General features: G+C 32.8%; 1 protein-coding gene and 1 pseudogene across 1 annotated transcript; both read right to left on the bottom strand.

The window, feature by feature from the left end:
* Positions 1-3388: 3388 nt before the first annotated feature.
* On the bottom strand, positions 3389-14927 carry LOC111366741 (annotated as a pseudogene).
* On the bottom strand, positions 11626-13044 carry LOC111367456. Its single transcript, XM_022988338.1, has 3 exons — positions 12126-13044; positions 11869-12021; positions 11626-11767 (listed from the first exon to the last, which is right to left on the bottom strand). Exons 1-3 carry the CDS (start codon positions 12235-12237, stop codon positions 11628-11630), a joined length of 405 nt encoding a protein of 134 aa, XP_022844106.1. The 5' UTR covers positions 12238-13044; the 3' UTR covers positions 11626-11627.
* Positions 14928-27784: the final 12857 nt, after the last annotated feature.

The raw sequence follows: 27784 nt of genomic DNA, 5'->3' as shown, positions 1-27784 counted from the left end.
TTTAGAATTACTAGTAACGTGAGCAATAATTTTCTTAACAATCTAAACACAACTACCTCATTTGAGGGAGATATATATCCACATGCTTCTAGATAAAAAAAAAAAATGTGTGTGTGTGTGGGGAAAGCATGGTCACTTAGCATTTGTCACATTTTTTTATTTCTTGGTAAAAAAAATAAATAAATAAATAAAGAAAAAAATTCAATCGAAATAGAAGAGAAATAGTGAAATTCAAATCTGAAAAAAGAAATAATTGAAGAAAAACACAAACACAGATTGAAACTTATATATGTCCTGGTCCTTGTGGATATATAAATAAAACCTTTAGAGATTGGGAGGTGAAAAATTAACCTCGCTGGGAAGGTTGCAATTGAGTCCACACCCAGGCAAAGATAAAACCTTTAGAGAAGTCATTACTCTAGCGCTTTGGAAAAAAGTTTGCATCCAGAGAAGAAGAGTCCAGAAACGAGCTCTCCTAGATACAATTACTTTTCATAACAGGAAATAACAAACTGAATAATAGGTTTCACACTCTCTGACAAAATGTGCCTCAAAAGTAATGCACAAATTCTATATATGGAGGAAAAGGAATAAATAAAGAAGCTCTAATATAAATCTTTTTGTTAAACTAATCTTTGATACTCAACTGCTATTTACAGAATCAAATGCCATGTTGCTCCTTAATGTTTTTCTCAGATAAAAACACTTAACTGGGGAACACATCACATTCCCATTTATTAATAGAAGTGTCGATAATTTAAAATCATTTCATAATTTTATGATTGAATATGCATATAGATGGCTATCTTGGCTTCCTACCCAACTTTTATTTTTGGCTTCACTGCTTTGTTACTGCCAAATTATCAAATCTAGAAAGAAAAATGACAAAATTGATTAGATTTATTGTAAATATATATTAGTTATAAAAGCTATCATAGTATATAATGATCTTCATACAAAATTAAAGCTGATACCTAGATTTGGATTATCGGAATATTGTCCAGAACACATGGCCTCAAAAACAGATTATGTAAACATCAATGAAATGAGACCATGCTTTTCTCCAGTATGGATTTATGGATAGAAAATATAATTTTCGGTAAATTATATTAATTGTAGAAAAAAATTCCAACTTGAATACAATTAGCATGAAAATGATTTTTTGAATCTTAGATAGAGTTTAATTGGAGCAATTGAAAATTAACTAGAATGCATATGAACAATTATAAGAATTAATAGAGCATTTAGAAGAAATTCATAAAATTTTGGAGTTAAATTCGACAATTAGAAAGTTTGAAATCTAAATTACATATTTTTTTAAATTTAAGATAATTTTCTAATTATTATGAGGTTTTGGGGATAATGTGGAAGATTTTGGAAATTTCAATATCAAAATTGAAGATTAGTGATGTGATTCAAGAGTCGAGCCCATGACGAGACCCGTTGATTATCGAATGTGGACTGATGACGTGTTAGAGGGGCAAAGAGGGTAAATCTAGTGATTGGACTACTTGTGCAATCAGCAATTGACGGAACATCAATCGTGGCGTGAAAAGAAGCAAGTTTCATGTTGGCATCAAAGGACGAAACCAATTGGATCAATGTGTTACAAGCGGCCGAAGACGGAGTTGAAAAAAAACTACTATTGACTGCATAGTGTCAAGTCCCATGTGGTCGCATGGTGGCTCACTGAGACTAAAAGCGCATGATCAAGTTGTTCCATGCGGCCGCACAATGATGAACAATGCGACCGCATGGTTATAAATCGAGATGCAATTTTTCGTTTTTCGTAAGTTACCTAATTAAGCTAGAATTTTACTACCGTTGATATTTTTGTAATCTTTAAACATTATTTCCATTTGAACTAGTTTTTAGGGTCTAGCATAAATATGTTTTCCATTCACTCATTGTACTACTTAGACATTATTTGAGAGAAAATAAAGAGAGGCAAATTTCTTGCTTTCAATTCCTTTGTTCATTTTGGAACAATTTGATCTTATCACCGTGAAAATCTTGTGGCGTTCAACATCGGGTGTGAATTACAAATCGTGTAATCAGGAAGGCCTTCACATCTTTGTATTGCAAGGTTGCTTGATTCATTATTCTTGGTTCAAGTCCGCAAACCGGGATTAATTTTGGCTTTCTTGGGTTGGACAATCTTTTGTGGGTTTCGTAGTTTCTGTTGCTACGTGGTTCACATCAATGGTATTAGAGCTTAGGCATCAAATTAGTAGAGGTTATATATTTTAATTTTCTTTGTTGAGTCTTTTAATTTTTATTTTGTTTCCTATTTGCCGCGTTCATGTGTTCTGTGTCCTTGTTGAATTTTGAGTCTTTGATGCATCCAAATAAACTTTTGTTTGTTTTTTTGGAGTTGTAGTCAAATTTTCTATACAAAGAGTCCAAAAAAGGCAAAAAAAAGAATTTATTATTTTTATTGTTCATTTTCTATAGCAATTTTTTTTACAATTTCTTTGAGTCACAATTATTTCCTTCTAGTCAATTGAAAGTTTCGTTTTCAATCAAATCTTGAATTCCATTAGTTCTATTCAAAATTGCATCCAAATAAACTTTTGTTTGTTTTTTTGGAGTTGTAGTCAAATTTTCTATACAAAGAGTCCAAAAAAGGCAAAAAAAAGAAATTATTATTTTTATTGTTCATTTTCTATAGCAATTTTTTTTACAATTTCTTTGAGTCACAATTATTTCCTTCTAGTCAATTGAAAGTTTCGTTTTCAATCAAATCTTGAATTCCATTAGTTCTATTCAAAATCTCATTCCAACTATTTGAAGTCCTCTCCAAGTTACTTGTCTTGATTACACCTGATTTAGGATCCATATGGCTAAATTCCCGTTGAGTTTACTTTGTTCTTTGAAACACTTAGACGAAAGCACTGTGTAGAAAAAGGCGGAGTGGTGAGGTCAATACAGGATAAATATTGAGTGATGCACGAGTGAAATACAGTTGAGATAGAAGAAAAATCGTGGAACTAGGATGTCTGAAAGGAAAAATTCCAATTCAAGTAGAAACGGCAATCACATCAACACGTCTGATGATATGATGCGGTGAGTAGCAAAATGTTATTTGTAGCGTTTCAGCGTGTGTTGCGGGGGTCGATGTTGCTGTTGAGGGAAGAGATATGGCAACGTTTATTCACCATTGCAAAAGTGACTTTTTGTAGTGTTTTTTAGACGTTGGGAAAAGTGAACTTTTTGCAACGTTTTTAAGATATAGCAAAAAGTGACTTTTCGCAACTTTTTTAGATGTTGCAAAACTTGTTGCAAAGACCATTTTCGCAACGTTTTCGAAAAGTGGCTTTTGCATTGTTTTTTGACCATTAACAACAATTTATGTAAATTTTCTGGCAAAACTGAGAATGACACTCTGTTTGGAATTGCATATAAATTGAAAATTTCATTACAAATTTTTGAATCAATACACTTGAATGTTAGAATGTGAAACAATACCACCGAACTAAAAACGAGTAGGGATTGAAGCATTACTATTGCATCCTCTATAAAGCTCGAAACTACGATAAGTTATATAACTACAAATTGCATAGAAGCAACGGCATTGGAGACAAATGGACAAATCAAGTAACCATGATTATAACATAAAGATCACCAGGCTAATTACCCTAATGATCTACTCCCCAACTTCTCAATTTGCTCGGCTTCAGAATCATGTTCAGTTTCAACTTGTGAAGATTCCTCTTCTGGATTATCCTCAAGTCTATCTTTTTCCTTGGAAGAACAAGGTAGAAAGAGCACATTCAATCATTAACTACGTGTTAAAAATACATCGAGCAACTATTAAAATTATGAAACATAATGAAACATAACAATAGCAAATAGATAAGGCCACCCTTAACCGCATTGCCCATTTCACTGGTTGTGTCTCCCCTGAATCAACACACAAATGAAACATAACAATAGCAAATAGATGAAACCTAAGTACAATTAGGTTACAATGAAAGAGAAAACAACACGTGAGTAAATTAATCCCAATGTGCTTACAATTTTAGACATTACTAGCACCACCAAGTGTTAAAATTTCAGAAGACCTATTCCCTTTTTCTGCAATAATATCATTTAGAGTTTTACCATTTGTTCAACTATGGCATATCAGTTTCAAAATTCTACCAAGTGCAATATTAAGATATACAGTTTTCTTAATCAACACATCCCAACATGTAGCTTCCTTTTTTGCACACATCCTATAAGTGACGAGCATACCAAATCCTATCTATGCTTCATACTGAAAGAGTTTGTCTCGCTTATCTAGAATTTGTTAGTGAATCAATGAAGTTATTTGCCTCACTAGGAATATTCATAAAAAATTGTAGAACTCCTTTGAATCTAGAACTTTGAACTAGATGCAATCATCAAGAACTAAGGAGCTACTCGTAGAATTACCACACCAACTACACCTCCCAAGAAATAAAAGTTGGATTATTTGTTTTAAGCATCTTCTGCACTTGTATAAGCTAATCATAAAATCGTATTTTGTCATCTCAATGCATTCCCACCCCTTCACCATATAGATGATGTTACATAACTACTTGAGGCTTCTAACATTATTTTCACATCGTCAAAAGTTCATGCGGCCGCCAATATTTATAGGTTTTCGTATAATTTCAAAACAAAGAAGGCATGAGATCACTAGCTCGCTCCAGCTCTCTCCAATTGTCAAGATGGGAAATTGCTAAAAATTTTAAGAAACAATGCTGGGGTATAATGTTGAGAAGGATATGATTGGCATTAGAGAGTAAACCTTAAATAAAGCCAAAAAAAAAAAAAAAAAAAAAAAAAAAAAAAAAAAAAAAAAAAAAGAAGGGAAATTCGTTCAACGGTAAGAGTGATAAAATTATGGGAAAAACTAGAATTTTATTTTTATTTTGTTTAAATTGATGGATAACACCCATGAAACATCCAATATAAAAGTTCTAGAGTTTCATAAATCTAGTACAACCAGACACATGTTCTTATCCATCCCCAACCTAATGCAATCATGATGATGCATCCAGCGCCTATTTTTTTCTTCCGAGAACCTAATTCAAACTCCATTTTGCAAAATCTGTTCGATTGTGAAATTACTACGGTCTCATTATGGCCTTTGCTTCATATTAAAGTTTATATTCCCACGTTATACACTATTTCAAACACGGAAGCAACAAAAGTAGAAATTAGAAAGATAATATTGAATACAGAATTTTGGTATTTTAAAATAGGGAACTTAAGGAAAACGAAGCAAACACCGAGAAATCGAAGAAAGGTACACCTAATTATATTCGATTTTGATATCTCCAAAATTATAAATTTTCTGTTCAATTTCTCCTTTAATTTAAGGAGGTAAGTATAAGATTGTTAAATTATTTCATTTAGAGTTTATGAAAAATTGTTTATTTTTGAAGTTCAGCATGAATTAAAATTATTAAGACGTAATTGAGTAATTTAAGAATACTACTGCAAGAAATATGAATATGGAAAGATTTATGTTGAAGTATACAAGAGACATGAAATGTGTTTGTAAATTAGAGTCTCAATCTCCAAATCTATTGTGTGTAGATGATACCAAACACTTGATTATGATATATTAGAGTTGGACAAGGATTTGAGATTATATTTTTGCTTAATTTACCTCATTTTCTTCCGGACCAATTTCTACACAGGCTGCTTTTAAAATTCTTTCCAGAAAGTGCTATTTCTGTCAATGGTTTTGGTAACACTTTCCAATATACAGAAACCTGTGCCATGTTTCAATAGTCTTGAAATACAGTGCTGAATTTGATAATATTTTTTATTTTCTTGGTTTTTAGTATGAAAACCAAATTAAGTATTAAATATTGGGGATTAGGTGTTGAAATAACTTATATAAAGGTGTATATGTTATTAGTGACCCTGGTATTATGACATTACACTAAACATTAGACTTCAAGTTCTTATTAGTAAATTATTATTTCTATTTCTAATGGTAGGAAATATGTTTAAAGCACCTTAGTGAGGAGATATAATTCTTAGGACGAGTGCAAGATGTCATATTTGGTTTTTGAACATGAGGAGGTGATGAGAAGATTAAAGTCATGATCGATCTACAACTTGTAGAGTGGAAAAACTTATATATTCTCAAATATTGATATAGTACTTGCACTATTATATTATGTGCGATTATGTGAATTGTTTGTTCAGTTACATTATTAATATGGAAATGTTTTTTCACTGTCATATATATGGAATTCAAAGATTATATATGGATTAATTGTGTATTGGAATGTGATACATGTGACATTGGGATCAACTAGAAGAGTACTCGTGATTATATAATTCTTCTAGTTCACAAGGGGCATTGGCCATGTTCTATCCTACAAAGCTTCTCTTGACCAGATACTGGTCTTGATCGTGTACATATAGCTTACAAAGGGGCCTCTGTGATATATATGGAATTCAAAGAATTGATCTTTGAGATCCAATAATGAGAAATTATAACTATTCTCAAATATTTCCCATGATTTTTCTTATAGGCAGCAATTGTTTCTTAATAACTTAAGGAGCTTGATGATTTTGGAGTTAAAGCCAGACGACATACTGAGTGATATACTCATTTTAATAAAGTACGAAGTAATTATTTTGGGCCATTGTATTATTTCTTTTTCATAAGTATCTTATTTTTGGATCATAATTAGTAGTAACTCATAGTTAGTCTTGGTGGTAGATCTAGCATCTATTTAGCATCTTTCATAGGTACAAGTCACATTTTGGATCCATTAGGTTAATTCAAGATGAGTTGTGTCATCCAACACTACCAAAATATGACAGTTTTCATATGCACTGTAATGACATCAAGTCCAAGAACCAATTCCACCATCGATGTTAACGATTAACCACTGACCATCGGATAGTTATCCATGCGAAATCTGTGTTGTGGGTCTCCAATATTTTGTTCTCTTAATAAATATCCACGCATCCATTTAAATATTACCTACTCACTTCATAAGTGAGAAATGTCATATGTGCTGGTTTATCCATAATATCAATATTCGTTTCTTGTCATTACTTCTACTATGGATAATTTAAAATTCAATTATATGTAATTTATTTCTCATAATCACAGCTTATTGTGACTAACACGTTATCAAATTGTATATCTATGGATTAATTTAATATATCGGAATAATAATTCAATTAAATGATACATTTATCATAAATAGAATACATCAATCATATTAAAAGTGTTTATGTATGAAATCGATTGGACCTATGACATAACATTTACACAACCATTAAGCACATTTTGGACATGTTTATTGGAATTAAAATTGAAAATATTACACTTATATTAGTTGGAATATGTCCAATAAATTTATTATTAGAAATATCAAAGTCTCCATATTGAGATTGGTACTTGCTAACAACTCGAGAGTTCCTCTAAAAGCATTACCTCTAAAATAGGCTCCTTCGAGTCTAGTGTTGTTCTTTAACAACCAAGTTGGCTAATTTCTCCCCAAGTTGTTGTGTGAGAGATCAAGAATTCTCAAAAAGTGAGGTAGAGTTAGATGGCAATTTGACCAACTGAAAACCTCTTGTTGGAAGTTAGGGACCCATTTTCATAACACAATACTTGCTATTACTTCATTTTCTTTGGCAAATATGAAACAAAGACTCGACGGATTAAATAAAGCCACAAAGGAAATGGGCACGTGAATGTTACTTTAAATGGAAATATTTAAGTGGGGTGAGTTTCGAAAGCAAAGACACATCAATATCTCCACATAACTTATTCCTTGAGAGCTCGATCAATCGGAAGAGATGTCATGTTCTCTAGACATGATGGAAGCAATACTCATTTCTAATCCAATCCATCTCCTTGAGTATATTAAGTTGACAACACCCTCTTAAATTAATCACTAACAAACCAAACAAAGATAAGGAAAATTGGGGTTGATTATAAAATTTTTATTAATGAAGTTAGCTTTCCGTTCAATAAAAATTGACAATCGGATTCATTTTTATTTGTCCTTGCATATTATTTTAGATTTACTGGTAACATGAGTAACTATTTTCTTACGATTTTCTTAACAAATCTAGACACAACAACCTATTTTTAGAGAGATATATATACACATTCTTCAAGTATTAAGAAACATATTTATGAAAAGCTCGACCACTTAGCATTTATCACACTTTTTTTAAAAATTTCTTTGTAAAACAAATAACGAAAAAGTTCAATTGAAATAGAAGAGAAATACTGAAATTCAAGTCTGAAAATAGAAATAATTGAAGAAAAAAACTCATACATAGAGAGAAACTTATATATGTCAAAGTTTACCTCATTGAAAGGTGAAAAATTTACCTCATTGGAAAGGGAGCCGTTGAGTTCATGCCCAGGCAAAGTTTGCATCCAATGCTTTGAAGAAAGTTTGCATCCATAGATGAAGAGTCCAAAAATGATCCTTTCAAGGTACTATCACTTTTCATAACAAAAATATAAAACTGAATAATAGCTTGCACACTCTCTCTTTGACAAAACAAAATGTGACCTAAAATTAATGCACTAATTCTACATATGGACTAAGGAAAACGACTAAATGAAGAAGCTCTAATATAAATCTTTTAGAAATCAACTGCTGTGTTGCTCTTTGTTGTTTTTCTCAAACAAAATCATTTAGCTGGGAAACATATCACCTTCCCATGTATTAATACAAGTACGGAATTGAAAATCATTTCATACTTCTATGATTGAATATGCATACACACGGCCATCTTGGCTTCCTATCATGCTGTTATATTTTGCTTCACTGCTTCATTACTTTCGAATTATCAAATCTTGAAAGAAAAATGACAAAATTGATTAGTCTGATTGTAAATATATATTAGTTATAAAAGTTAGTATAGTATATGATGATCTTCACACAGAATTAAAGCAAATACCTTGATTTAGAAAATGGGAATATTGTCCAGAACACACGGCCTCAAAAATGTATTATATAAACCTTGATGAAATGAAACCATGTTTTTCTCTAGTGAGAATTTATGGATAGAACTGTAGCAATGCAAATCACTACAGATAAATTAGATATGATGAAGCTTATGTAGAAGAACTCCATGTCCATAAAATCGTGCTCCTCACTTTCATCATTAGCAGATGGCAAGATAGGTGTTGATCCAGTGCTAATACAATCAACGGGTAATGGATGGCTACAAAGATAAGGATTTCCCTGATAACTATCTTCATCGAAAGTCCGAAACTAAAATTTCTCTAGTATCATACCTGTTAAATTGTTATGCGCCACATTGAAGAATGCCAAATTGTTTAACTTGATCAGATCAGCGGGGATCCTCCCACCTAAGTTGTTATAGGAGAGACTAAGCTCTCGATCTGATATAGGTTTGAGAGTGTTTTTGGAATTGTTCCAATAAGATAGTTGTGCGACAAGTTGAATGAGTGGATCTCACTTAAATTTCCAAGGCCATCCGGAATTTTACCAAGTAATTTATTAAAAGAGAGATCAATTCCTGACATGTAATTGAGGATGCTACCTTTGTAAGTATAATAATTTCTCTTTGTCATGAATGTCACTGTAATTGGCACGTCAATTAATTTGGAAACTTCAGTTTCATGGAAAGTCGCACGATAGACCCTTTCTAACATAACCTTATACATGTAAGACCTGGGTGTTGTGTATGAAGACATCAATGATTCTCTAGACCTTCCAGACTTCTCCCTAGTTAAGTTATCAAAGCAGTGCCGGATTTGACCCGAAAGAAAATTAAAAGAAAGGTCTATCATCCTTAGTTGGTTCATCTCACAAAATTGGTGAGGGATTGTGCCTTCATAATGGTTAATGCTGAGAAGAATAATGTTCAGGCTTGATAGATTACTAATCCAGTGAGGGATACTTCCCATGAACATATTCCGTCTAAGGTCCAATAACTCCAAAGAAGAGCTATTGTAAAATGCATATGTGAGCTCACCTTCCAATTGGTTATTGTTCAAATAGATGTGCATTGATGGATTGAAGCAAGATGGGACTGAACCACATAATTTGTTCTCGGACAAATCTAAGAGGCGAAGATAATTGAGACTGCAAATTCCCTCCAGAATTGGACCCTCAAGCTAGTTGTTAGATCGAGAAATTTCAACCAATGTTGTCATATTACCCGCTGATAGGAATTCTGCCCGACAAACTGTTGTTACTAACGTCTAACACTACAAGAGGGATGGTAGACAAAATCTTTGGAATGGTGCCTGAGGACTCATTGCTATCCAGACAGTTGGTTGATATATTCTAGAAATATTTGTCCTTGAGATTTAACATCCGATAATTTGAGAAAATGCAGAGAAAAGCATCCCATAACTAATTCCTGCGGTATTCTGCCTGACAAATTATTGCTCGACAAGTGTAAAAATTCTATATATTTTAAGTCACCAAAACTAGAAGGTACCCAACTATCAAACATATTTGTTGATATGTTTAATGAGACCAAGCTTCGAAAAACTAAAGTTTTATTAGTTGGAACATGTCCATTGATAGTCACATAAGTCTTGTGTTGTTCTCCAACAACCAAGTTGAAAAATTCGGTCCTATGCTGTTATTTAGGAGGTAAAGAATTCTCAAATTGGATTGATAATAAAAGAAGTTGGGTAATGATGGACGACCTCTTGAATTCGACATACTAAAAACCTCTAGTTGAAAATTGGGAACCCAACTTCCCAACTCGTTGTCATTTATTATTTCATAATTTTCCAAAAAGTTAGTTTGAATGATTAAAGAATGCCCTGAAAGAAATTGGAACTTGAAAGTTGTTACTTGAAAGGGAGAGAAATTCAAGTGATGTGAGTTTCAAAATGGAGGGGAGGCAATACTTCAGGTGAAAGTATTGTGTGAGAGTTCAACGAATTTAAGAGATATCATGTTTGCAATATATGAAGTATTCCTTCGTACTCTTTCCAATTAAGATGTAACTCTTGGAGGTTTTTAAGTTCGCTCAACCCTGCAAATCAAATGAATACGATACCACTCAAAGTCCACCAATGAAATAGGGAATATAAAGGCTTTACCTGTAAAGAGAAAGCTCTTTCTTTTCTTTTTTTCTTTTTTTTTTCCTTTTTTTTTTGGTCTCGAAACTTACTTTCAAGTAAGAAAGATTCATTTTTAAAAGTGAATTTTTTTATTGGTGAATGACGACAATAAGTTACTTATTTTGAATGTAACTATTAACTTACTTATTTCCACTGTCACCAATTTATATAAAAAAACAAAAACACTATAGATTGTAAAAGTTAATTTCTTTTAGGTAACTATTAGCTTAACCTCTTCAAATTATATTAATTGTAAAGTCCTAAATGATGAAGTTAAATAGTTCTGTTGATACAAAACAGATGTTTTCATACATTTTTTTTCTATACAGTGAGGTAATCAATATCTATTCTTTTTTGAAAAATCTTATTGTAATTTTGCATCCATTAAAAGAGAATCGTGAGATGACTTCGCATTTATTAACTAGAAGTCCAATTGAGAGGCAATGAAAGTTGTAAAATAGTGAAAATAGAAATAATTGAAGAAATAATTTTTTGATCAGTATGCCAAGTCATGAAAATCATTGTTTAACAAATAAGATATTGAAGTTTACCTTGAACGGGAAGGGTGCCATTGAGTCCGCATCTGGACAAAGATAAAATCTTGAGGGAAGATACATTGTAGAAAGTTCCAGTCCACATTAGAATAATCCAAGAACAGTCCCTCCAGCTGTCTTAAATGTCTCAACTCTTATAAATGTAAGCAATGGAATGTGCATGAGAATATGGAGTTCATGTTGCATTTAGTATTATAATTTATGTGACTTGGAATTATAATTCTTTTGGCTTACCATAGGATCCAATACTTTCATTTGCATAATTGTACCGAAAATAGAAGTGCTTGAGGTAAAAGAATGCCTTTAAAGATTGCACCATGTTGCTAATGTTGGAGACGTATAAGTCATCTAATTTTAATACTTGGAGATGATGCATACTTTTGATGCCTGAAACATAGAATTCTCAAGGGTAATATTCAGGTTTAAGCGTATTAAAGTGTATTAATGTCCAATATTCATAAAATAGAAACTTGAAAACCTTAGTTGAGTACCTGTTAGAAGTGCGTCGAACCACACATTGCGTGGCAACTTGGGGCTGGTCATATTTTCTTTTGGCATGATTGTTGGATGGGAGATAGTTCTTTGGTGTCGATCCTCCCACATAGGCAACACACACCTGAGAGGGTGCACGAATTTTTCAAGGAGACTGGATGGAACTTTGGACGATTAATATAGGCTCTTCCACCAATTATAGCAGAACAGATTGTGAACATGCCATTATGTATTGACGTCCCAGATCATATTTTTTGGAGGGCTACATCAGATGGTAGATTTACCACTAAGTCTGCATGGCAGTTGATTTGTCCTAGCAAACCGTTACAAGATTCATTTTGTCTCCTTTAGAACCCTACCATACCTACCAAAATCTCATTCTTCTGTTGAAAATTGTGGCAGGATTTGATTCTAGTGGATACTATTAATCAAAGGAGAGTTGGCAGTCAACTGGCTTCTCAATGTCAATGTTGTTCTGAGATTGAGACAATTACCCATATTTTTACTGGTAGTAGTATATTAGATCAAGTCTAGCAGCACTTTGTCCTCTTATTTCAGATTACTATGATTGCAGGCGAGAGCATCAGACAAAGATTTCTATGATGGCGTTACTCTGGACAGCTTACTTGGAGTGGACACATTTGCATCATTATCCCTCTACTAATTTTCTGGTTTCTATGGATAGAAAGAAATGGCGCAAAGCATAGGGGTATCTGTATGAGATCAAGACGAATCATTTGAAAGATATATCGTATGGTATCATTCCTTCACAATGGAGGATTATTTCGACCATTACACTGGCGTAATGTCATGTAGCTTGCTCCACTCTTTGGGATTACTTTGACCCTCCCTTCATCTCCTCCCCTCATTATAGTTTAGTGGCACACTCCATTAGTCGGATCTATAAAGATCAATACTGATGGATGTGTCAAGGATGACTTTGTGAGCGAGGAAGGCATCATTAGAGACTGCATAGAGAAATGCATATAGACATTTTCAACATCATATAGATAGTGTAAGATATCAGAAGCAGAGCTTAAGTTTATTCTTGATGGGATATTACTGGGTAGAGGTCTTGGATTTTTAGACATTTGGGTTGAGGCAGATTCCAGTGCAGCCATTCATTGCATCACCAAAGGTGGAGGACCATGGGCTATACAAGGCATACTCAGAAGGATTACAGACATCATCTCCTTCGATAGAGATAGAGTTACCTATATCTACAAAGAGGGAAACCAGGTTGCAGACATTATTGCCACAGAAAGTTGGGAGCACCGGCGATATCAAACGTATAGATCTGCTGACCTACCATGTCATAATCAAGCAATCGCACAAATTGATAGATATGGACTGCCCAACTTTAGAATATGAATTGTAATTCTTTTTTAATTTTTAGTTGTAGTTGTTTTTGTTTTTTGCCATTAATTGCATCAAATCTTATTGTAAGGAAAGTAGTACTTCCTCTTTTACCACTTACCACATTTTCTTTAGCATTTTCAATTATTTTAAGGAAAGTAGTCTTCCTCATTTACTGCTTTCATTTTTCCACATGTAACTACGATATTCCTCTGCCACAAGTGAGGGCAAATTAATAAAATTTTGAAAGTACTGCCTTCCTTTAACTAAAAACAAAAAGTTACGGTGTGGTAAGTAGATTTATCTAAAATGAAATTGAGATTTTCATTTCTATATACAACTTTAATTAATGTTAAAATTTCAGTTGAGTTTATAGCTTTTATATTGTTTTTTCCATGGACTATGTTTTTGCATTCAAAGAATTAGTAAAAGTTGAAATTCCGTTATCTGGTCTTCACTCCAAAAATTCTAGCACTCGTATGTTTTTTTTCTCAAAAATGTTGTATTGTTACTGTATTTTAAAATTATTTACTCCCTTTGCTTTTTCTCGTAATACACTAATAAGGTTAAATTGGTTTTTTGATCTGTACTTTTAATAGAGAAAATTAAAGGTTTAGAGAAATTGCTTATCTTATACTGCAACAAGAAAAGTTTAATTATAATAACTTGATTTATTGTCTAAAGGGCTGATTCTTCGATAATTACATGATCTATGAAATAACCACCAGAATATGAAGTATTTTGAACTTACTATTACCGTAATTTTCTCTCTCTAAAAGGTATATTCGAAATCTCAAATGCTTGAGAGAAGAAAGCTGACTAAGAGATGACAAAATTTTGCGATGAAATGAATTGTAACTCAGATCAAGGGCCTATTTCTCAACTTCGACAATTTGTCAAAACCTACAACAAAGTTCAACATATATTATTTATCACTCAAACAAAATAGGAATAATAAAATTGAAGCTATCTAAGTAAGGAGAGATGACATCATACCTTCGTTCTCAATCCAGCCTAATAACTGATTCCACTGCAAAGAGAGATTTCTAAGCCTTTGAAAGGGAAGATATAGAGAGGCATTAAAATACCAATGTCCTAATTTCCAATTCCTAGAGGCATCAAGATAAAGTAGGATTACTCGTTTAGTTGTGTTGCTGCATTCAACCCCGTATCATTGACAACAGACAGTTTCAATCTCATTAACCACCCGTGAAAGCAGCGATCTTCCATCTGGAAAGTTCATGTTTACTTTGAGGTACAAAAGAGCAATCCTTTCTTCCTCCTAACACCCTAAACAATACCATTCATTTAGTAATGAAAGCACCATCATCACTAGCATTACCCGTAACTTTATTCCCATCTTTCTTAATTCTCAACACACTTAATCTGCAAAAATATCTTTTATATGTTGCTTGGCGGATTTTCCACTTTGGGAGCTTCCCTTTTTAAAGGAGAAAGTTGATTTACAGCGGATTGACTGGAACCACTACTATTTAGTTTTATGACTTTTTCAGTGTATAATATTGCCCCTACATTATTGTCCAAACTCCAGGAAATTTCCTATAAATTCCATACAACAAATAAGACGTGTAGATTTTTTCTTCTTTTTCTTTTCTTTTCATTTTTTTTATTTGGTAAGAAATTAAGACTCATGATATTCTACAGTCAGGTCTGGACTAATTAATGGCGAAATGAATTCTACCATATATTTCCTATCTGTAATGTCACAAGCTAAGGGACCTCCTGAGGAAAATGATGCAAACTATAATGAGGAGACTTTGACTTGGGATTAGCAAAATGTTAAAGCCATTAATTCGACGGAGACTTTGACAGAAGCAACGTCAATTTCAACCTAGTAGTAAAAATATTGAATTATTAAGAATGTAATCCACTAGTTTTTTTTCCCTATTAAATCATTAATCAGTCCCCAATGCAGTCTCGATGTCAATAAATAAATAAATAAATAAAAATAAAAAGTAAGATAGCTCCCTTCACCAAATGCCATTAGCAAATACGGCTTTTTTGTATTTATCGGGACTTCTATACTTGCTTATTTATTGATAATTATATTGATATCTATGTAACTAATTTTCTCTAAATTATATTAACTGTAGGAAAAAAATTTCAACTTGAATACAATTAACATTAAAATGATTTTCTGAAGCTTAAATAGAGCATGTTCAGAGCAATTGAAAATAACCGGAATGCAGATGAACAATTAGAAGAATTAATAGAGCATTTAGAAGAGACACATAAAATTCAGCAGTTAAATTCAACAAATAGAAAGTCTGAAATTTAAATTACATATTTTTGCTGGAAATCATCTTGAAAGAACTTATTCATGTGTAATGCTACTAACGCGGATTCCCATCTAGCTAATAAATGTGAACTTTGAGTTTCATTAGTTATATAATGATTATAAATATGACTTGCCATGCTTCAAACTTAAGATGGACCAATTTCGAATTATTATGAAGTTTTGGGGCTAATATGGAAGATTTTGCAAATTTCAATATCAAAATTGAAGATTAGATTGAAAAAAAATAAAATCATATAAAAGCATAATATGAGGACCTAATTGAAAATTCAGGGGTTGACCATTGTACAGCCCAAACTGCTCATTTAGTCCTACGTTGGATCCATCCGGCCTGGTTGCTGACTTTTTTTATTTTTTGGTTTCCATGATCGCTTTTCTTTCATTTTCAAAGCATAACTACCAAAAATTTTCCAGCCCATAAATTGACCATGTTTGGTTATAAAAAGAGGTTTCATTATATAAAATTAGAGATAAAAGGGAGAGAAAATCGAAGTGAAAATGAAGAAAGTAGGATTTATAGTTTTTAGATTGGGAGAAGAAGATTCTTGGTGCAAGATCATCAATTTTTTCTCATTTATATCCTTCAAACCCAATGAGATACTTTAATTTTTTTCTTGGTGCAAGATTATCAAATTAATAATTAACTTTTTTCTTTCAAAACCTATTTGCCAATGTTTGATTTAGTACGTGCTTTCTCCACGTTTGTACGTGAGCCATCCTTATCAATGATGATTTTCCTAGACTTTCATTTTTCTTTCAAGAAATTAGAATTATATCTTCACAATACGCAAATTCAATGGTTCTATTCTTTACTTTTACACAAGAATTTACAAACAGAAATACAAATCCGTAGGAGGTGAATAGCCACTCCTTTTCGTTCCAAAGTCGGTGAAATTTCCTCTTTCCACATGAAATTGGTATACAGCAATCAATGAAAAGTTTACATAACTAATCCCAAATAAAATACTTAATTGTTGTGATAATTGTGCATTATCCTACACACCTTTTCAGTTTTTAAATAAAAGCATTACAGCAATTACCGAAGGCATTTAGCATATTAAGTGAATAAAACATAAAACACTTTATGTACTCAAAGACTAAAAAGTATACATACAAAATATAACAAACTCACTCATCAGAACAGCTAATTGATTCGTTAGGTGACATGAGTTACACAAGCTAATAGGAAATAGGCACGTACCTCACTACACTTTAATGGAGTCAATAGCATTCACGTCATGATGCATTTAATTTTTCCACAAAGGCAGATTGCTAAAAGGTCACCATTATATATAAATGCACATAATGGTTATGGTAATGGCAAATATTGCCAATTTCCAAGTGCTTTATGAAAATTGGTTGTATACACACTTCATGATTCTCAAGTAATTATATAGAACATTTTACATGTGCAATAACTAAGATTTGCATCCTACTTATAACTTAAATAATGCACACATCATCTCCAACAAGATAATCGAAACCAATATTTTAACAACACACACCAATTACATGTAAACTGAATGACTTAAAAGAATCCATGCATAAACTTGAAGTTTCCGATTTACATACATTTGACTATTTATATGGGTTGAATGTAACCCTCAAGGTGAACATTGCTCCTGTCACTTGCTTTGGAGCCAAAGCAAAATGCTTCTATAAGCAGTGATTTAAATTAACCTTCCAAGTGCATCCATCAGGAAACGAACCTAAGAATTTTCCCTGACTCATTATCAAATATGCATGTAATACGAGAACAACTTTTATACTTAGAATGCAACTTTTATACTGGTGCTAACATGATCAAATGGATGTATATCACACAAAACACGGCTCTTTTTTCAAAATTTCTATATCATAATATTAATTTTATCAGGGCAAACCAATGTTTGGCTATACTCTTCCAGATCGGATGATATAGGATACAAAATATTGAACAAGAATTTAAAAATAATTAAGAATTAGTTTAACAGAGTTTGGAGAAATAAGGAATTAGAGATCAATTATTTGAAATTGATTTCGAGCAACTAAAATGGAATGAAATTTATAGATTTATTGTGTATTTTATGAAGATGCACATTTTGGTATATATTAATATGGATAATTAAACAATACTTTTTCAATATATATCGTGATCTAATAGTCTAGATCGCTCTCTATCAAAAAGTCGTGTCTTTTAATTATGTACATTTTCAGAGATAGCCACACACAATCTGAAAAATCGTGACTATTTATTATGCATCCTTTGTATTTGAAAGTCACTACTAGTCATGTCACCATTTAAAGATTCCAATCCATACCTATTAGGTCCAATATTAATGGCTATTACCATGTCAAAAATTATAGTTAATTGAGTTATAAATAAAGTCAAAATTTGGGGTTTGGTAATATGTGCCTTGAAAGAGTCAAAGATGGATCAAGGAAAAAAAGTCATCACAAAACTGCTCGCTTGATGTGTGTTGGGCACTCAAGCATCTTTTTTAGTACTTCAACGCTTGCCTCGGGCGACCATGTGATTGCCCACCTCTTGTTCAACCACCACGCACCGTTCTTATAGAGATAAACGTGTTTTCACATCTTCTTCGCCAGAAATGGAATGGCTAGGGAGGGGAGAGGAAAGGTTCCAATGGAGATGGGGCAACCACTGTACATTGCTAACATCAACAAATGAAATAGTCAAAAATACCGAGTAAGTTGCCTAGCCACTAAAGTAGCTAGATTCCAATGGAGATGGGTCCTATCTTTGACTCTATCAAAGCGTCAGATTTCTAAATTCTCAAAGGATCCCTCCCCTCCCGGGAAAATTCCTTCCATAGCCTTTCGGATAATTTTTATGGATTCTTTCATTTCATTGATACATACAAAATAACGAGCTAATGAATCCCCTTCTTTTTACCATTGAACCTCCCAATCATATTCGTCATAACACTGAGTGACAGTGTCATCTTGGTAGAGTCCTATTCGTGATTTTCATAATTTTACAATCACATTCAACCCCAAACATTTCATATTATAAATACTAAATCATTTGCAAGTCCAAAAAGTGTGTTGAACAATTATTTCATACAAGAGAACATTCTACAGAGTTCAATTATATATTCCATAATTATCTTGACTCGACCACAAGATCAAACACCAAACATCTTTACCTTTATTTATAAGCCTTCAGATTTCGGAAGTTGGGATGAGATAGTTGTAGTTCAAGTTGTTTTGGATTGAGTTTGTTCTTGGTGATCTCTCATAGGAAAGGAAGTCCAGAGTTCTAAAAAGTGAAGGTTACACAATTGAAGAGGTTCTTCGGCGATTTATAGGTTGGTGGTCAAATTATACTACAATTTAGTTGTGTTGGACCAATTGTAAGTTATCTTTCTAGTGAAGAGTTCTTCAAAGGATTTTCATTCATTATCAAATCTGATATTACTTACTTTATTTTTATCATGATTGACACATAGGGTTAACTTGACATTAAACTTAATCATCTAGAAATAATAATTAATGACTTGTTGCTTTTTTTTGGTTATTTCTCATTATACACCTCTAGGTGTGGTTGGGTCTAGACATCATTTTTGACTGATTAATAATTTATTTCATATGTTATAATTTTTTAATACCTATTAAACTCACTAATTCTAATATATTAAATGATTAAATTTAAATAATGCCACCTAAAGTCTTCCAAAGAATTAAATTTGATCAATCCGATGGGGATAGTCCCTCCTAAGTTGTTATAAGGGATATTCAAACTCTTGACTTGATGTAGATTTGAGAATGTTGTTGGAATTGTTCCACTAAGATTGTCGTAGGACAAGTTCATGTATGGATCTCCCTAAACTCTCCAAGTTCCTCAAAAATATCACCATATAATTTATTAGAAGAGAGAACGATTCCTAACATGTGGTTGAGGATATTACCCTTGTGAGAATACAAAGTGTTCTTTGTTGTAATGTTGTTGTAATTTGCCTATCAGTGAATTCGAATTCTTCTGCTTTTGGATAGATACATGATAGGTCCTTTCAAACTCAATCCTATCCATGTATGACCTGAACATGACTACTGAAGAAAAAGGTTGTTGGGAATTTACTTAATCATGTGCAACCGAAAATAAAACAATTTTCAATTCCCACCAAGGATCTCCTTCGTGTTTAGATAGAAATCGTGATAGAGAATTATACCTTTCTTTAATTCTACAAACTCATTTGCCTCTGTCTCATTCCACCAATCTTGATCTGTCACCCACAACTGTCCAATTGTTCAACCTCCAATAGAAATCCACGCAGAGAACAAGATTGAGAGAGAATTAGGGTTTATTTTTCTTATGTTAGCAAGAGAAATAAACCCTCTTGTCATAGAAGCTTATTTATATAAATCCAGACGGACTTGGCCAGTCTCTTAAACTTAACGCGATCCAATATTTAATTAATATAATTAATTAACTCTGGTCCATGAATTAATTAATCCAATTAATTATTTCGGACCTATTAATATTCAACCCAATTAATTAATTTATCTAACGCTTGTTGAATTAATTAATTGATAAATCTCATTCTTCTAGTTCTCCTTTTGTATGTGACCCATTAGGTTCCCAATCACGATGCCTAATGACATGAATTATTACTTTGATCTAATCAAAATTCATAAATTAAAACACCCATTTTAATTTATCACTAATTCATATTCGTTGTCTCCGATTAATATCTAGCAATATGTTAGGGCAATACATGTGACGAGAAACGTCACGTGATATGACAAAATCAAACTTATTCATTTACTGTAAACTACAATCCTTTCGTCAATATGATCGATCAATTACGAGATATGAATAAGTGTCAATCTCAATTATCGATCATATCTTTCATTCCACTATTAAGTTAATATAAATCGAGAACTCATTTTCGACTTATGGGTATACCTTGACCAAGGATTTTGTTATCAACTTAACTGAAAGAAATATAGATCATAATCTCTTACTATCTAAGAGTGACAAATCCTCTATTCGTCATGGACAACCTTCTATGATTCTTCACATACCCGAATGATATCGTATTAGCGGCTCTTAACGAGTAACATTCAACATCACCCAAGTAGATTGTCCTCATATAAGGCATTATGATGAACTCAATTCAAAGGACTAATTTCACTACCAAATGTTAGAGATTAACGACTGACTCTTAGATAGTGGAATCTCTTAGCGAGTCTCCAATGTTTTATTCTATAACAAAACATCCGCATGTCTATTTAAGTGTCACCACACTCTAGCTTGTGAGATCAGCTACTTTACAGGTAAGAAATGCCACACATGATGGTCATCCATAATAACGATATCTGTATCTCGTAATTACTTACAACCTCGGTGATTTAAGATTCAATCATATATAATTTTTATATCACAATCATAACTCCTTGTGATTAACAAATTACCAAGATTTGAATCTACGGACTCTTTTATTTAATTTAATTTAATATTAATTAAATAATAGATTTGTCATACAATTGCATCAATTATATATTAAAAGCGTTTATGTCCAAAGTTGATTGAATCTAGGGCATAACACTTACAAACTCCCAATTGCAGTGGATCTAATCATTAATGTATCTAATATCATAAGAGTCTACAGGACGATCACGTTTATACTACGATAACTCTTTGTCAGTGGATCTACAATATTATCGATTGTTGGAATTCGTTCCTTTCTTTACATCATTTCTTTGTATTATATCTCTGATGAGATGATCTGCCCTAACACATGTTTGGATCATTGATGAGACTTTAGTTCCCTCGCTTGTGCGATGGCTTTATTGTTATCACAATATAAAGGAATGTGATCAACAATGTTAGGAACTATTTCAAGCTTATTAATGAATATCTTGATCCACACTGCAACTCTTTGTTGCTTCTAAAGCAATCATGTATTAGATTTTTACTATTGAATCAACGATTATTTCATGTTTGGAACCTTTCCAACACATTGCTTAAAAGTAAACCGATTTCTCCATATAAAATCTTATCAAGATTTTATCTATGTAGATTGTGATGAGTTAAGCAATTTTCTAGATCTATCTCCATAGATCAAGCTGCTTCTCCCATAGCTTTCATGAATTTTTTTAACAACCACAATTTTAATGATTGACATGTAGGGATGTCGTTTTGTATTAATAATATCTATTATACATATAATATTAGGAATGTGACAATACTCCCACTATCTTTTTTGTAAACACACGGTTTATTTTCATTTTTGATAAAATCAAAATTTTTTATTGTCTCATCAAAATGAAGATTCTAGCTCCTAGAGACTTACTTTAACCCATAAATGGATTGATCAAGCTTACATACCTTATTGGCTTCTTTGGATTCAAACCTTTCGGGTCATGTCGTGTGTACTTCCTCTTTCAAATTTCTATTAAGGAATATAGTTTTGACATCCTTTTGCCATATCTCATAATCATGGTATGCAGCAATTGCAGGCAGAATTTGAATACACTTCAGCATGGCTACAAGCAAAACGGTTTCATCAAAGTCAACACTTTGACGTTGTTTGTAACCTTTTGCTACTAGTCTTACTTTGTATGTGTAGATTTTCCCTTCCATGTTAACGTTTTCCTTGTAAACCATTTACAACATATGGGTTTTATCGCATCAGGAGGGTCAATCAAGGTCCAAACTTTGTTTCATACATTGAGTTCATTTCAGGTTCCATGGCATCCTATCATCTTTTTGAGTCAACACTTGACTTTGTTCTTGTACAATTAATAGGTTCATCATCCTCGATTATTAATGCCTGATTAGTAATCATGGAATCGCACCTTCTTAAGCTCGAATGATCCTACTAGATTTACACAGAGTTAACATGTTTTCAGGAGTCTTTACTTCCTGATCAAGAGGACATCCTTCATCAGATTTGGGATCAAACTCAGATTCATCTACTTAGCCAACTATATCTATGGACTCTTGAACTCTTTCAAGTTCTATTTTACATCCGTTGTCCTCTATTAGAGTAAACATTTTCTTTATAAAGACGATATGTCATAAGACGAAGACTTTCCTCTTAATTGGATAATAGAATCGATATCCAAATATTTGCTTTGGATATCCCATAAATATATATTTATAGGATTTATTCTTAAACTTATTCGATTCAGGGCACTTCAAATAAGCGTTACAATCCCAAACTTTTATATGAGATACAAGCAAGAATCAGTGCATGACCCCGAAATGATTTTGGGAGGTATGCTTGACTATTCATTGATCGCGCCATATCTGATAGTGTGCAATTCCTCCGTTCAAATACACCATTATGCTGTGGTGTATATGTGGAGTCCATTGCAAGACAATCCCATTTTCTTATAGATAATCTAAAATATTCTCACCTCGTTCGGATCTTAATGTGAAAATACCTTCTCCCATTTGTTTCTCTACTTCTAGCTCAAATCCCTTGAACCTTTCAAGAACTTCGTGCTTGAATTTCATCAAGTATACATGATCATTGATGAAATAAGAGAACCTCATCTGAAATTAATTGACATGGATCCATATACATCACTTGTATTAGGCCAGTAATTATACAAACATTTCTCCTTTTCAAGTATAAGGAGATTTGGTCATTTTGCCAAATAAGCATGATTTGTACTTGTCAAATGATTCAAAATCAATTGACCCCAAGTATACATCTCTATGTAATTGCATTTCATCTATAAGACCAAGTTTGCAATGCCAGATCGAGGTATTATTCAAATTATCACTTTTATGCCTCTTAATTTCTGTACTCATTATAAAATACTCAATATTAGAATATAAATGTCATTTTGTGATTTACCATAACCATTAAGATCTTTATCAAGATAAACATGAACCACATTTATCCATAACATTAAAATAGTTCATGTTTAAACATGAAATTCATTTTAATGTTCCAGTTATGATGAGTATAAAGTAACATTTCTCTAAGTCTAATATTAAGCCTAAAGACAATGGCAATAAGTATACGCCTAAATGTAATGCAGCAACCTTTACTAATTTTCGACGTGTAGGTTAACTTCATCCTTTTGCAGTGGTCTACATCTATTAGTTTCCTCCATATTTGTATAAATATAAGACCCATATCTGGTATCAAATACCTAAGAAGCTAATGAGGTAGACACAAGCCTTACAATATTTCTGTCAACGACCTTTCATTTTATAATGAAAACAAGGGTCATTAGATTTGGTAATGTCCTTTGCTTTCACCATCTTAGCCATATTGGATGCTTTTCCAAAGCCCCTTCAGACTTCCCCTCAATACCCTTGGAAAATCAATGGCTTGCCCACTACTAATTTTAATATTGGGCTAAATAGTCTTAAGCATGTTAAACAACTCAATGAGTGTGCATTTGAGCTTATTCATATCATAATTCATAATTAGTATGAATGAGTATATGGCAGAGATTGAAGAAGTAAGTCAATACTTAATTCTTAGTTCATTATTGAACTCAATGGAGACAACTTCTCAATGCCAATCACCTTCAGTACATGAGCAATGATCGAAGACTCTTCTATCATTTTGCATAGATATAGTTGCTTCTATAACTCAGATAACATAGTTGCAAGCATCACACTCGTTACAATACTATTGTCATCACTATATTTATAATAGCAGCCACCTATTCCTTAATCGAGTCATCAGCAGGTGTCTTTGGAAAGGGATACTCAAGGACATTACCATTTTCTCATGCTCGAGAACAATTCTCAGATGTAGTGCCAATTTTGATTGTTGGGGTCAAGTATGCCTCTCAAATGCATATGGCTACTCATGATTCAATAAATATAACAAAAAGAAAATAATAATATATATAGAATGCATCAATTAATTTAACATATGTTTTAATTAAATTAATTATGCTCTCACTGTTTAACGCAAATTTATGACCCTCTTGCATAAATTTTGGAATCCATACTTGATTAACAGTGGGCTGAAATCCCATTTGTAATATTAAGACCTTGTGTATACTTAGCAAGCCTTAACAAAACATTTGGATAGATGCTATTATCAATTGCATTTCCAAACAACTCACAGATCATTAAGTTGGCGATTAGGGATGGCAATTCGAACTGTCAAAATCGAAAATCGTGGTTAACCGAACTGAATAAGGCGAAAAAAACCGAACCGATGGTGCAATGGGGCGGGTATGGTATTTGATATTGCTGAACCGCTATGGGGCGGGGCGGGTATGGTATTTACACCCTTGCCCCGAAACCGAACCGATTACCTGTAAAAAAAAAAAAATAATAATAATAATAATTAAGCAATTGGTTATTGGACTTTCCACTATTTTTATCCAGCCAAATATAAAATTCTGCCCAATACATTCACTATACCAGTCGTCTAGCCCAACTGCCCACAGCCCAGTTACCATAACCCATAGTATTAGACTATTATTGTAATAGAAATTATAGAAATATAGAATAATAGAAATTATAAAATCGCGTTCGGGACCTTCGGGTATATGAGAGTGTAATTGTGTAAACCCTACTCCTTACTTCACAAATCAGTGAAATCAGACACAGACCACACTCACGCAGCGGCAACCACAGCTCCACGCCTGACGCCTCATCGCCTCTAGAGTCCAGACAGTTATCTTCACGACATCACCGGTTCACCCTACTACAAAAACGCACACAGCCACGAGCTTCACTGCTCCTGCCTCCGACAGTCCTACCACTATTTGAGGTAAATGAAATACCGAATCATCTTCTTCTGCTTTCGCTGTATTTGAGTTTTTCTGTATTTGAAGGAACTGAAGTGCACGCCCATGTTGAAGTATGGATTTAATTCACTGCATTAGTATTATGGGACATTGGGGAAAATGGGTTTTGCAAAAAAAGTGTTTGATGAAATGATTGAAAGAAGTTAGGCTTTGTTTTCTAAGTAGTTAATATAAATTGAGGACATGAAAGAATTATTGATAATGTTGACTGGGATGCAATTCGGTTGGATGTCTTTCAGCAGCTTTATAGGTAGCACCATCAAAGAAACATTGGCTATAAAGTATCAATTCTCCTGTGACTACTGTTATCATACCAACAACATTCTCCGTTGCACTAGAATATGAAAAACCAACTTTCATTTCTCAATTTGTACTTACTGAAGTTCATTCATTTGAGATCGAGCTTGCTAAAGTTCTATTTGAAGGATAGATATCATTGGAGTAGCATTTGTTGGTTGGTTATGGGTTAACCTGTTGCTTGCTTTAATGTATCCAATGTTTTGCAAGCAACAAGACCCCAATTTGTTGTCCCTTCCATTGAGTCGTAAAGTTCAAACAGGGCTTAAACTACAAGAAACAAAATTATTTTCAAGATTGAATAGATAGGCTAATGAGTAGAAGAACAAAAAGGAAGAGAATTTTTGACTGTTGATAAAACGGATCCAAGTTTTAGTAATCAATCCATGTAAACACACCACAAATTTTCAACTATAAAATTGTTCAATGAACTTTATGAAAAGCCAAATATATAATTGTATAGAATAGCACATTTTGCAAGAGAGAATCTCTAATATATGCAGATATTGAATTATTGATAATTCGAAGTGAACCAGAGTCCACATTTCTAGCTTTTCATGGGAAGGGAATCTTCGCATTATAGAATCCAGACCAATCTTTCTTAAATTCCACTATCGCATATCTACACTGATTGTTTTCCCTCAGTCATCGAACCCGTACTGGATTAAACCCTTTCGAAGCCAGATCATTCCTAAGCCTCGAACTACTTACATCTAGATAAACCCTATCCCTGCACTCGACATCAACATTGGCCAGAATTCCCATCCAAGGCCATACACACAAATCATTTACAGCACTGTCTCTGGGCAGCTCAATAGCTAATCCAGCAAATTCTAACGTTATATCTTCCCCACCAATATCCTTTTTCAAGTACCTCACAAGTCCTAAATGCTTCCCCTTATCTTTGATTTCTCTATTCATTGAGCGACTGCCAACATCAGAGGCATGTTGAAAAAGGTCCTTAAAAGGATAGACCAGCTTCTTCTTTCCTGGGCAGTAAGGGCACCTGAATAATTCGTCTGAATACTGAACCTTTTTAGGGGCATTCTTCAATTGTTCGTAGCATCTATCCACATAATCGTCTAACTCAGATTCACTTATGTCTGTTTCGTCTTCAGATGAGTAAGACATCTTCCACAGATTCTGAAATTTGGATTAGAAAAATTGAAATTGACATAGCAAGAGACTCAAAAGCATAGAAAAAAATAGATTGGAACATTATATTTTCTTGTTATGCTTGTATCTGGGTATGGTGTAAGCTCTTTTAACAGGGTAAATGGCAGAACATAAAGTAGAACTTTACGAGAGAGACAAATGCAGAAAGATAAAATTTTCCTCATGCTAGATCACTAAAAAGAAAAAATGATTTGAAGAGAAAAGAAAAACTCTATTAACTATATAATTTGCAGCCACATGGATTTCTTACCACTGTTTTCTTATAGATCTCACCGTCAAATGAAAATCTTTTAATCCATAACAGTCCAAGAATGATTTTATCAGAACTTATCGTGTGTATTCTCTTTTTTCGATAATTCATTAGCTTAAAGATCTGAGATAAATGACTATTTTTATATTTTTATAAATGACTATTTTTTATAAAATGAGGTAAATGACTATTTGAAAGCACAAATAAATCCTCTCATTAGAAGATCATATGCAACCAGTATACAAAGAAAGATATAGGTTTGTAAAAAATTTGGATAACAAACAAATCTTCACATTTAAGGAAGGGAAAAAAAACAATTAATTTCAAAAGAATAAGCAAACAAAAGAAAATACAACTACTGCTCTTAAATTTCCTGGTAGAAAAACCCCATTTGCCACTTCATGCAAACTAGTTCATATCTCCATTGGAACATATTCTTTCATTTTAGATTTAATAACTCTGTTAATCCATAACAGAAATTGATGACATGACATGGCTGGTTCCAAATTAATTTAGACTAG

Source organism: Olea europaea, chromosome 18 (assembly GCF_002742605.1).
Source record: "Olea europaea var. sylvestris chromosome 18, O_europaea_v1, whole genome shotgun sequence".
Lineage (NCBI taxonomy): Eukaryota > Viridiplantae > Streptophyta > Magnoliopsida > Lamiales > Oleaceae > Olea > Olea europaea.
The sequence above is the reverse complement of the archived record's forward strand: the minus strand, read 5'-3'. Positions and strand labels throughout refer to the sequence as shown.

Bases quoted from the DNA above. Each gene is read 5' to 3' on its own strand.
- LOC111367456 (XM_022988338.1), bottom strand. From the start codon at position 12,237: ATGTGGGAGGATCGACACCAAAGAACTATCTCCCATCCAACAATCATG. The intron at 12,022-12,125 runs GTACTCAACTAA...TCTATGTTTCAG, and splicing joins GTTCGACGCACTTCTAACAG to GCATCAAAAGTATGCATCAT. The intron at 11,768-11,868 runs GTAAGCCAAAAG...TACATTTATAAG, and splicing joins TGAAAGTATTGGATCCTATG to AGTTGAGACATTTAAGACAG.